We start from the raw sequence: 13813 nt of genomic DNA, 5'->3' as shown, positions 1-13813 counted from the left end.
AAGAAATTTCTCTTGCCAAGTTCTGAAAAGCATTATTTCCTGAAGACTCAAAAATCGACAACACTGTACTACAGTTGTATACAGCAACATTAACTGTACTTGAATATGGCCATTCCCTTCAGAAGGACTAGGGTAGTGTGCCAGATGGCCAGTGTGGTCACAACAGTCTTGCTTTATGCATATTTTCCTGGTTATTTCTTAACAATGCTTATTTTCACGAATAAGTTTGAAAGATAAATTATATGGTCATTGTAGTTAGTGGTCTCTAGTTCTCTGTAATTCATACAGCTCTTCTATCTTATAATTGACCTCCTTCATACACCATCAGCTTGAGATTTGTGAATATTTAAATGCATGATTACTGCTCCAGTAGCCCTCATCTAGTTCATATATGTAGAAATGCACAACTAACTCTTCCTTAATGATGAACAGAAGCTTTTGTCGTATTTCCCCTTTAGTATTACCTTCTGTTTGCTTCCACTTACACAGTGTGATCTTAACTAAAGTAGTTCCTTTGTAATGTCAGCTATTTTTTGCCTTATAGATCTTTATCATAGGAGTCACGATACTATCACCATAACTTAACTATGTGAACACTCTCATATTTATCTTTTAACCAGGGTTGTACTAGCAATTTCATGTAATATCTCCTTATTGCTGCTGCTAAATGGTTCTTAATTACAAACTCAAAACTGGCTAATTTAATTTGCCAACCCTGAACTGGTGCTTGGTATGTGCCAAACTCTGTGGAAGTCACTGAGCATACAGAAATAAAAGACACGCCATTCGTATTATCAAGAGTTATTAGCTCTTTTCATAAAATAGTCTTCACATTTGTTCGTTTCACATCTCTGCATATTTTTTCTTATCTTACCATCTTTCTTATGAAGGTAGTGCCAAAGGATGTGTGTGTGTGTGTGTGTGTGTGTGTGTGTGTGAGTGAGTGCTACGAGAGAAGGCAGATTCAAGCAAAGACATTCTAATTCAACACATATACTTTTATGTGCAAAGAAATGAAGAGATGTTAAAGAGCTACACTACTTGCTATTTCAGGTAAGACCTCACAGGTTGGTTGTTTCTTGGGGAGTTACAGCAATTTCAATTTAGATTTATGGTCTGAAAATGTACTTTAATCAATTTAACCAGTGCCAGTTGTCTGCTCAAGGATGACCAGCATCCCTGCAGAGCCTAAAGCAAAATAAAATATCCTTATTTTTATTCAGTTTCCTACCATCTATATATTCTTGTTCTCTCTTCTGGTAGGTAGGATGTTACTAAAAGAATATTGACCCATAAAATAAAAGGACCTGCTCATTGTTGTAAACCTGACTGATACCTTCTATTCAAATACAGGTCATAGCATTTTCTCTAGTCTCTCTGGTTGAGAATCCTGGCTTTTATGAGACTGTCCTGGGAATCTTTTCTGACCTATTTTTATTAAGTATTCCTTCCTGGGTAGAGCTGGTTAGGCTCAGAAAACCTTAGATGGCCCAAATTCTAGTTCCTGGTTATAAATACTCTAACGTGAATCAGAAAGAGATGATTCACTTCACTGCAAATAATGGTTTTAAGATTCCTAAGTCACCTAGTAATGGGATTCTTTTGCATTTGTTAAGTGCCTTTCAATTTCAGAAACATGACTACTTGACATTCTAGAGGAAGTAACTTTAAGGTGTTGGCTTTTCCAGTGAGTTTAAATATAAGATCCTTGTAAGAGGCCTGAACCAAACTACCCAAATTTCCAAGAAAGTAATTGATAAACATGAATGTTCTATATATTTATTTGCATTTATTATTCACATTACAAGTCTAATAGCTAAGAGACCCTATCATAGTCATGTTCATTCTTCCCCTTGGGAAAACCATAATGACTAATATTGTATATTGAGGACTATAATTGCCAAGGAAGCTAAGATGAAAAACTCTTATATCTGTAATTAATTGTATCTACTTCTCTTTTGGAAAGTCCATACCAGCATAACCAAAAATTATCAGGAACTTCCTCAGGACTATTATCAGGTCTTCAGGTCAGTCATTATATGATATTGAACACCTACATTTATTTCATTGCAGGGATATACACATCAAGGACAATGGATATTCAGTTCCAAATTTGTATAGCAAATACTGACAGAGTACTAATTTTCAAGTTTTTATTGTTTGTTTTAGGGTCCATAAAGAGTTTTTGTCACAACTTTAACTCAAACAGTCAAAGCTTGATACAATTAAGTTATAGTCAATGATAGGCTGGCAACCTGGCTCTCCCTGAACCAGAAAAGGCGGCTTTGTAGCATTAGCCAGTTTCCATAGTGTAAATTTTCCCAGCATTACTAAGTTCTCCTCTATTTTAAAAACTGGCTCTCCGTAAATTCCAGAATATTAACAATTGGCTTTTCAGAGTCTATACAAGCCGATCCCAGCACACCATCATCAATTTTTCTTAACATCTTTTTTTTTATTGCGTCATGTTAGTCACCATACAGTACATCATTAATTTTTGATGTAGTGTTCCATGATTCATTGTTCATATAAAACACCCAGTGCTCCATGCAATCTGTGTCCTCCTTAATACCCATCACCAGACTCCCCCATCCCCGCACCCTATTCCCTTCTATAACTCTGTTTGTTTCCCCAGATTCCATGGTCTCTCACAGCTTGTTTTTTACTAGTTGCAATCTAATTTTGAAGTTGCATCTAGTCTTCTCCTAATGATTTTTTTTATTAGATTCAGAAGACACATTAATAAACCATCTTTTAGAAAACATCATTTTACAGGTAGTGGTATCAGTTTACATTGGACCTATTAGCTTCATTTGTAGCTAGGGACTTTTTAAAAAGTATGGGACTGAAGGAAGCTCACCACCACCTCTTAAATTCTCTCTCATTCACATAGGAAAAGTATGTGGGCAGACAGAAAGTTACAGACAACTTAGTGGAGAAAATAAAATGTAGAAAAAAGTCACAAGTGAGTACATCAGATGGAATACATTAGAAAAAGTATAAGGAAAAATAGAATGCAAAAAATGAGATTGATACATAAAGACCATTATAAGTTTAAAAAATGCACATTAACATACAGGTAAATAGATGTTGTGGCATAATGGTTGACTGCAAAGTGAGTGTAGTTGGGATTAATTCTGCCCTCCATATCCATCATTTAATTCAGTTTTGGTAACTCTCACGACCACCTAAATAAATGGAATTCATGTCGATTTCATGGTATTAATTTTATGGAACCATTTTATTATCCATTTAAATTCCTTAAACTACACTCTCCAAGAAAGTGTTATATTGCAAAGATTGCAACCTAGGCTTCTCATCCCTATTACTGCAGATATTTCCCTAGGAATAGTGCTTGGAGCTGGTGAAGAAACCACTCACATTTCCTTGCTGAATTCCTAGAATATTAAAGTGGGTGGGGCACCTGGGTGGCTCAGTGGGTTAAGCCTCTGCCTTCAGCTCGGGTCATGATCTCAGGGACCTGGGATGGAGCCCCACATAGGGCTCTCTGCTTGGTGGGGAGTCTGCTTCCTCCCCTCTCTCTGCCTGCCTCTCTGCCTACTTGTGATCCCTCTCTCTCTGTCAAATAAATTTAAAAAATCTTAAATAAATAAATAAAGTGGACAAGTTAGAAATAGCAGCTATTCATTGGGAGATGAGGAAAATTCATTGAGAGATTCATCAAAGGGAAGGGAAGTCCAATATGATGAGCTTGACTCAGGAAGAAAAAAAGCCTTTGTAGTCACAGGTGAAAAGGAACTCTGAATGTAACATTGAGGCTGTTGCACAATTCTTGTAAAATTTTTTTTCTGTTGTGTAGGTTCTGGGGATGGAAATATTAAAAGCTGCTTTGTTAGGTTTTTATAAAACATACTGGGGTCTAGGAGGCAATATATTAGAACAGCTCTAACAACCCTTGATGTTATAACTGATGCCATCTCCTCTAGAAAGAGCTCCTGAGGTCTTTTTCATGCTGTTGGATTTCATTTCCAGAACTCAAGAAAGAGAGAGTCACAGATTGTGTCATTACAACCAAAACCAGGAATGTACTGGAGGGCAAGAGGTCAAGTTCATTTCTAATCTTCCCTGGAAGTTTTCCCATCATTATGAGTGACCTCATGGCTGGAAAGTTTGAATTTTTACTAAGAGCTATGAACAGAGAATGGCTTTAATTAAGGAAAAAGATAGTCAATAATTGTTGGTTTGACATTTATAAGACAATAATTCTGGTAAGATCATACTCCATGAGAGAAATGGAAAGTTCTGTTATGCTATTACCAGAAGCTGAGAATGAAATTAATTTAACTTGAAATAAATCTTCACAAAAGTTATAACAAACATACCGGGCAGCTTCTGAATATCTCTCTAGACATCTAAACACTGTTGCCTGGCGAAGATGATTTCGGAAATAAGCTGGGTTTAAAACAATGCTCCTGTAAGAAGATAAAAGAGATGCTAATGTTACTAGGTTTTTAAAAGTCAACTACTAGAATTGTACAGGAATGAAATAACATGTATTCAATTTTATGTACTATATATTTTAAAAGATACTAATGAATGAGACCATTTTCTTCCTGTAATTGTCAGTTAAGACAAATAAACAAGCATTATTGAAATTTTATCATGTTTGCATGATAAAAGAATTTGATTTATAGCACTGAATATCTTTTATAGATATGGCAGTGACAAAAAATGGAATCCAACTTATATTACATATGAGACATAATATTATTTTATTTGCTTATGTTAATAAATCAGGCAAAAATCAGAGGTTACTTATGGTATGTGTGCTCATAATGAAGGACAAGGTTATTAGCTATTGAATTTCAATTAAAAGAAAGGAACTGGAATTTGGGTGGCATTGTAATTTGCACTCTATAATTAGGTTCTTAGTGAAATGAAAGGAATCTGTTCCATTCCTTTGGTCTTGACCTTGCCACTTTTGGTTAGGCCTTAATCACTTCGGATTTCATTTCTTCTTTATTGAAATTACAATGGCTTGGCTTGAGTATAAAATGAGGTATCTATCCTTATTTGTTGATTCTACCATCATCTAAGTTTTAGGGTCTCAATTAATGCCCAGATGAAAAGATGATCATTCCCTACCGGTGTTCTCGCCTGGAGATATACTGGTAGACATTTCCCTTCTTTCATTCATTGACAGCTAGGCACTGTTCAAGGCATTTGATGTAATGAGGTGAACTAGAGAGATGTAGTCTATGGCTCATCACTGAATGGGGAGATTATTAATGAAAGTTTGAAATGTAGCTTCTACTAACAGAGTATTGTGTTACTGATGTGGGACAGAGAATGTTACAGAACCAATACAGTATTATGAAGCAAACTTTTTGTGAGCCTGTTTTAACAAGTTAATATGAATCACTTGGAATTAGTCCATTATTTAAGTAAGTGGTTTTTTGTCTTTTTTGAGAAGTTCACAGAGCTTTGTGAGAATCAGATGTAAGCTATGTACTTCTGCCCAGAAAAATGTATCCAAACATAATTGCCTAAATTTAGGGAATTCATGTGATCCCTGAAGCCTAGTCATATCCAGATTATAAAACATCCCAACAAAAATAATTCCATTCCCAGAACCATTGTTTATAGAAAGAATAAAGTAGAAAAGGAACATCTGGCCCATGCAGAATCATAGAATTATGTGACGATGAGACGGATTGCTTGAACAACTTGTCTCACTTTAAACACAACTTCACAGAAACCAAAGAGGTTATGGGAACTTTCTAAAATCATACACAACAAATTAGCTGAAGAAAGGTTTCAAGTTTATTCTCTTTCCTATCTCTAGCCTCAGTACTTCATATCACACCTATGGCTTTTTGCATGATGATTTCTGAATTAAAGGGGCCTAAGTTAGTGATGTTTTATGTTACCCTATGACTAATAATTTGTACAAATGAATAATTAAACCCCCAGAATATACATTATTTCTTTTGGTGATTTCTGATTAAAATGTTGGAAATTTAAAAAAACTATTACATGAGTCCCGTATCAATACTGAACTGCTAATATTTTATATTAATTTAGAAAAAGAGTATGTTTATATGTCTTATCCTTGTAAAAGTAATTTTGTAAAAGTAGATCAGAGGGAATAAGAGCAGAGCTCTGTCAAGGGCCTAGGTCTTCTGACTGACAAGAATTCTCTTTCACATTATAATTAATTCTTCCCTTTAACTTTGTAATCATTCATTCACTGGTGCAATCTTACTAAGTGCCTACAAATGTGATGGGACAAAATCCTTACTGAATGGATGTTTCTAGCCTTTGACATCTCTTTGCCCATGATGTAGTATTCTGGCATTGCTGAGCTGTTCTCTAAGAATCTTGCTTTGTCAGACAAGTTCTTTCCTCCCCAACCACCCCCCCCCACAAGTTCTACTGATAAAAATGCAAAGACTGGAGAGAAGAATGGGGTGTGGTGGAAAAAAGGAGTAGGGAAGGAAAGGTTTAGTAGAAGAGGGAGGATGGAAAGGGACAGTCATCAAAATAGTTTGGGATGTAGGTGAAGGAGAAAGTTTTCATGGGTAGTAAGGGTTGATGAGATAAACATGGGAACTGTTTCCGTGTGACTTCTAAAAAGGATAGGTATTTTAAAAAATTGCTTGTAATTACATTTCTGGTGTTGAAGAAATGCAAGTAGAGAACACGAGCTTAGAAATTACTATTGCTAAACTGGAAAGGTTTCTTTTAATCATAATATAATGCTACATGGTACCATGTGAATCATAGTTTTATCTGAGGGACCCCAAGAAGACCTGGACCCAGTCTGCCCTGAGAGGTGGAGGTATAATTATAAAGAAAAAAGTTTAGAAATTTGAGATGAGATATTATATTTGGCAATTTATTATTTTTGGCTCTCATAGCTATTGCAGAATTTACTGTGTGCTTATGATATGTCTTATTAGATATTTGGCAAAGAAATGCTAATGGGGATTATGAAGCCTAGTTTTTACACTTTTAGTAATTTATTTGATGCTTTCTAAAATAACATGCCCTTATAAAGATGTATTTTATGTGCCTACAACTTGTAAAGGAAATGTTGATTTAGCTTTAAAAGTTCTTAATCATTTATCATTTGATGCCATTTGAGGAGCTATAGGAGGTAGTCTAAGACCAAAATGGACAATCTGATGGGGGCTATAGTGAAAAAAGAAACAAACAAACAAAAACCCCAGCAACCCTACAATTATAATCAGAGAGAGAAGAACTCTGTGCTGATGGGCCTGATTTTATCACAGAGGAAATAACTCCGATTTAGCTATGTTGATAGGGCTTTTGGCAAAAAACAAGATCATGTTAAAGAGAATAGCTAAATTGCAGAACTCATTGCATTTTTGTCAGAAGAATAGAGAGAGTGTTAGTAACAGGTCATGATTGCTCATTGAACTGACTAGCACTGAACTGACTAGAATGAGATCATGTAAAATAATAAATATTATAATAGATAAATTCACTTGTCAAATAATTTATTTTTCTCTTAGTGATTGATATGCCACTTCCATTATATGTAAGTTTATATGCACAGTTGGATCCATGGCTGGACTTTGTATCCCACACTTTTAATCCATCTATTTCTATGCAGAACAAATTTTTTTAATTATTGTCACTTTAAAATACATCTTAATTTCTGGAAGAGAAGAACTGCCTAATGCTGTCTTTCTGAAAAAAATTTGTTGTCTGGGATGTTTATTCTTCTTGATGAACTTTATAATCCTCATCTTTTAAAGTTACAGCATTTGGTGGGTTTTCATTGTGTTAAGAAAAAATGCATTCGATTAATTTTAGTTAGAATAGACATTTTTATACCATTGTCTTCCCATCCTGGGATGTGACTTTTCTCTTCTTCATTTAAATATTTTTTCTCCAGTAATTTTTAACCTTCTTTTTCTTTTTTTAAAAACAGAGGTTTCACTAATTTCTTATTAAATTCTTAAGTTTTAAAATTTTATGTGAGAATTATACATGAAAATATGTGTGAATGTGTATGTATGCATATATATATACTATGTATATATACATAAAACTATCTATACCTTATATGTGTATATATATATATATCTTACTACTTAAAACATGATCAGCAGCACCTGAGAGTTCATTAGAAATGTAAAATCTTGATTCCCATATCAAACCTGCTCAATCTGCATTTTAACAAAACCCCCAGGTGAACTGTGTGCATCTTAAAGTTTGAAAGCATTGTATATATTCATAGTAAGAATGGGATTTTTCCCATTATTATCTAACTTCTTATTACTAGCATTTACATATGTATTTTAAAAACAATTATTTATTTATTTATTTATTTATTTTAGTTTTTATTTTCTTTTTAAGATTTTATTTATTTATTTGACAGAGAGAGATCACAAGTAGGCAGAGAGGCAGGCAGAGAGAGAGGGGAAGCAGGCTCCCCACTGAGCAGAGACACACCCCGCAACGCCACCGCTGATGCGGGGCTTGATCCCAGGACCCTGCGACCATGACCTCAGCTGAAGGCAGAGGCTTAACCCACTGAGCCACCCAGGTGCTCCCAAAATATTTGTTTTTTATAGAACTACCCTATGACCCAGCAATCACACTACTGGTTATTTACCCTAAAGATACAAATGTAGTGATTCGAAGGGACATGTGCACCTGAATGTTTATAGCAGCAATGTCCACAATAACCAAACTATGGAAAAAACCATGTCCATCAACAGATGAATGGATAAAGGAAATGTGGTATATATATACAATGGAATACTATGCAGCCATCAAAAGAAAGAAAATCTTGCCATTTGTAATGATGTGGATGGAACTAGAGGGTATCATGCTAAGTGAAGTAAGTTAATCAGAGAAAGACAATTATCATATGATCTCTCTGATATGAGGAATTTGAGAGGTAGGGCCAGGGGTCACGGGTGGTAGGGAGGGAAAAAAATAAAACAAGATGGGATAGGAGGGATACAAACCATAGGAGACTCTTAATAACACAAAACAAACTGAGGGTTGCTGGCAGGGTGGGTGGGGTAGAGATAGGGTGGCTGGGTTATGGACATTGGGAAGGGTATGTACTATGCTGGGTGCTATGAAATGTGTAAGCCTCTTGGGTCACAGACCTTTATCCCTGGGGCAAATAATACATTATGTGTAAATAAAATATACTTATTTTTATATCCTTTTGACCTAATATTACAATAATTTAGTTCACATCATCTGCAAATAATGATGGTTGGTGGTGCTTTTCAATATTTACATGTTTTTCTTCTCTTACTGCATATGTTACAATATTTTTAAAAGGAATTTAAGTAAGTGAGGTAATCTAGGAATGATTTATTATTTCACAGATAATTGTGATTATGGATTGATATGAGAAACATTATTTTTCCAAGAGTTATTATTAGAAATAAGTGTTTATTTTTTTCAAATATCCTTTAGATCTATCAACATGATCTTGTGGACTTTGTCCTTTGACTTTTTGTAGGGATGATTTGAATTAATTACTGAATAACACTGAAATTAAATCAAAATAACACTGAAATTAATAAATAAATAATATTAAAATCAAGGATTAAGAAAGTGAATAATAGAAGTATATCCAGGACAAAAAGTGAACAAACATAAAAATAAGGCTGTTCTATTATTATTATTATTATTATTATTATTATAATACTGTGATTTTTATAAAATATTATGTTGGTATTGAGTTGCAGAAGTTTTGAATTTTTGGGGTCTTTTAACCAAATCAAATGGCTTAGTTTTAGCCATTCCTTTTCCTATTCTTTCTGTCTTTTAGTTCATTCAGTTCTACTTCATTTCTATTTTTGTATTTTATATTTTTGTCCTCCTTGGATTTTAATATGTCTCTTCTTATTCTTCACTTAATCTATTTATGTTTTCTTTCTGTATAAAGAAAGCATTTACAGCTATGATTATCTTTTACTGATTTTTCGTTGATTTTGACTATATCCTTAAGAATGATAGAGTATATTTTATTCTCATAATTTTTCCCCTAGTCTTTAATTATATATATGTATTCCTCTTTGATTGAAAAATTATTTAGGATAGGACTGTTCAGTTTCCAAGGGGTAGTCTTTTTTATTATAACTCTTATTTTTAATTTCTCATTTTATTACAAAATAAACAGTATTTTGTGCATTTCTGCTTTTCATATACATTACAATTAATAGATACAGGAGTTCGCAAACATTTTAATGCCATGTAGAAAAAATAATACATATCTCATTTGTAATGTATTGTTAGTTAGAAACTGCTATAAGGGAACTTATAAGATTTTTAATGATCTAAATAAAACTGAGAAATAGGTACCTGTTTCATTCAGTTTCCTTGGGAGATCTTTTTAGACTTAAATTTTAATGGTAATGATTGCTATTTCAAAATTCAGTTTGTTTTTAAAGGCAATATTGATTTCATGTTCTTTGTTTTCCTCTTTATATTTATTCTCTAATTTTTAGAAAATTAACTTACTTTAATATACTTTTGACAGTTTTGTGAAGCATAAATTACATACAGTAGTATTCACCTTTTTAAAGTATATAGTTTGATACATTTTGACAAGTTTATAACCACACAACAATAAAGATATAGTATACTTCCAACTGCAACAAAAAGTCACAGTGGCGATAGGAGTTTCCTATCTTTTTCCCCAGAAACGGATATATTTTGCTTCTATTTCACCAGAAGCCATGGATTTTTGCCTGGACTCTGGGAATGAGAATGTTAGCTATCACTCCTTCAGGGGCTTAAAGTTTTAGCTTTTATAAGATTAGGGATCAGAAAAGTAATTTCTTATTTACACAAAGATGCCTAAATCCAAATCCCTTTCCCTTACTTGGTCAGTAGCAAGGTAAATTAGCATTGATTCATCCTCCTGAATGCTACTCCTTTTCTTTTTCTAGTAAAGTGGTGAAATACTCTTTAAGAAATGGTAGATCTGGGGCACCTGGGTGGCTCAGTGGGTTAGGCCTCTGCCTTCAGCTCAGGTCATGATCCAGGGTCCTGGAATCGAGCCCAACATCGAGCTCTCGGCTCAGGGGGGAGCCTGCTTACCCCTCGCTCTCTGCCTGCTTGTGATCTTGTCAAATAAATAGATAAAATCTTAAAAAAAAAAATGGTATTGGCGCATGGGTGGCTCAGTGGGTTAAAGCCTCTGCCTTCAGCTCAGGTCATGATCCCAGGGTCCTGGGATCAAGCCTCACCTCAGGCTCTCTGCTCAGCTTCCTCCTCTCTCTCTTTCTCTGCCTGCCTCTCTGCCTACTTGTGATCTCTCTCTGTCAAATAAATAAAATCTTAAAAAAAAAAAAGAAATGGTAGATCTAGAGATTTCCAAAAATGTGGATTATTTTAATTTCATCAAATAAGATATTCTTGTGGATAAGATGATGACATTTATGCTGGATAATGGCATCATTCAGTAGATTATAACAAGCTAGACAACTGGTCAATAAAAATGAAGTATGGTCTGTGTTATTATGAAAGAAGGAATTTAATGCCTTGTCCTTAGCCTTTTTTGTGGACAATATTTCCATTAGTGACTAAGATTAAGTGATTGTAAGGATGTCTATAAAATTTTCAGATGGCATAAATTTTACCTAACAAGGAACTAATATCTGATGACAGAAGGAAAATTCAAGATGATCTGGATTGGTTAAAAATAAAAATCTTATGTTATAGATTTAAAAAGTCAGTTTACAAAGACAATCATAGTTTGAGAGTGACCACATGGAAAAAGTATGAATATTTTAATCACAAACCCAATGTAAACACTATGACAGAAATACAAAAACTGCCCATAAATCTTACATTAAATCAATCAAATGCATTCTGACCAAATAATAAATGATATTTTCACTAAATTGTGCCTTAGCCATATAATCTATTGAATTCATCTATAGTTCCAAGCATCTGTGAGAATAATCACCATACTGTAGTGTGTCTAGAGTATCTAGTGGGTTGGGAAAACACAGTGCATGAAGATATGGAACAAAATTGCTATGTCTAGAGAGTTAAATAAGATTAGTGGAGACTAAGTAAGTACTTTCCAAATACAAAGACCTGCCATGTGGAAAATAGAATAATTATTCTATGCAATACCAGGTGAGGCCAGGGAAAACTCAGTATTATGAAGTTATTAATAGTTCAGTTCACAGAAGGAAGGAGCAATGATGCAATAGGTTTTGAGAAGAGTTTTCCTTTTACTGGAATCATTTAAGTGATATTTAGAATGCCATCTGTCAAGATGTACAGAAGAAAGTCTTGAATGAGTAGGAGATTAGGCTAAATGACTTCCAAGTATATGTACAAAAATCCTTATAATATTTTCCAAGCATCATGAAGGGTCTGAGTTTCCCCCAGTTGTAAGCTTACAAGTTAGCCTAACATGGTTTCATGGATGATCACAGAATATACAAACCTCCGAAGCCAGAAACAAAGGACAGTTTCTTACAGCAATAGCAGTAGCCAGTCTCTAATCTCTTGTAGTACTGATTCTTTGAGTCACAATTCCCAGATGGCAATACAGAGAGAACCAGGAGACATTTTCATGTGCAGTAGATTGCATTTTAAGAGAGGAATCCTGAGCTTAGAGGACATAAATCTTTTATAATAGGCTATAAGCATACCTGTCCTTAACTCTAGAGGAAGACACTATTGCCATCCTTTAAGGCTGTGAGCAGATCTGCCTTTTCTTCCATGGCTGTTTACTACCCAAGCACCTTTGAAAAGATAGTCCAGAGCAAAGCCTAGTCGGTACCTTGTTCACAAGACATGCAAAAATGTGGGAGGTCCATGGAAAACTGTTTTCCTACATAGATAACTTTTATTCAGATATTCAGGCACTATTTGTTTATATTCCTTCTATTAACAAATAAAGGGTTCATAATAAGGTACAAATAGTTAAAATGTCATAGAAAAATGACAGGATAGCTAATATTGAAGAGTGAGTGATTATATTGTTACTTATTTATATTCTGTTCTAGGAGGAGTTTAAAATAGCTTATAGAATACATATAAGGTTAAATTAAAGTAAAAATAACTCGGGGAACAAAAGGAAAAAATAGATAAATTAAGCTATAAGAAAATAAAAAAACTTCTGTGCATCAAAGGACACTAACTATCAATAGAGTGAAAAGGCAACACATGGAACAGCAGAAAATATTTGCAAATCATATACCTTATAAGGGGTTAATTTCCAGAAAATATAAGGAGTTCCTACAACTCAACAATGAAAAAAAAACAAAGAACCCAAGTTAAGGATAAGCAAAAGACTTGAATAGACATTTCTCCAAAGAAGATATACACATGGCTAATAAGCATATGAAAAGATGCTCAACATTACCAATCATTAAGGAAATGCAAATCAAACCCACAATGACAAACCACCTCATACTCATTAGAATGGCTACTATCAAAAAAACAGAAAATAGGGGTGCCTGGGTGGCTCAGTCAGTTAGGTGTCTGCCTTCAGCTTAGGGTCCTGGGATAGTGTCCTGATTCAGGCTCCCTGCTCAACGGGGAGCCTGCTTCTTCCTCTGCCTCTGCCCTTCCCCCTGCTTGTACTCTCTCTCTGTCAAATAAATAAATAAAATCTAAAAAAAAAAATTAAAAACAAACAAACCAGAAAATAGTTAAGTGTTGATGAGGATGTAGAGAATTAGAACACTTGTGCATCGTTTGTCAGAATATGAAATGGTATAGCTACTATGGAAAACAGTATGGTAGTTCTCCAAGAATTTCAAAATAGAATTATAATACAATCCAGCAATTCCACTTCTGTGTATGTACCCCAAATAATTGAAAG

General features: G+C 34.3%; 1 protein-coding gene across 2 annotated transcripts in view; it reads right to left on the bottom strand.

Moving 5' to 3' along the window:
* Positions 1 to 13813, bottom strand: part of SPATA16 (spermatogenesis associated 16) — a 243516-nt gene that overhangs the window by 115236 nt on the left and 114467 nt on the right. For both annotated transcript variants that reach the window (XM_032341045.1, XM_032341055.1), the window contains one exon: positions 4344 to 4433. In XM_032341045.1, coding sequence (XP_032196936.1) covers positions 4344 to 4433 — 90 coding nt within the window. The remainder of the gene's footprint in view (positions 1 to 4343; positions 4434 to 13813) is intronic.

The sequence above is a fragment of the Mustela erminea genome, chromosome 1, assembly GCF_009829155.1.
Source record: "Mustela erminea isolate mMusErm1 chromosome 1, mMusErm1.Pri, whole genome shotgun sequence".
NCBI lineage: Eukaryota > Metazoa > Chordata > Mammalia > Carnivora > Mustelidae > Mustela > Mustela erminea.
Note: the sequence above shows the minus strand (reverse complement) of the source record. Positions and strands in the feature narration are given on the sequence as shown.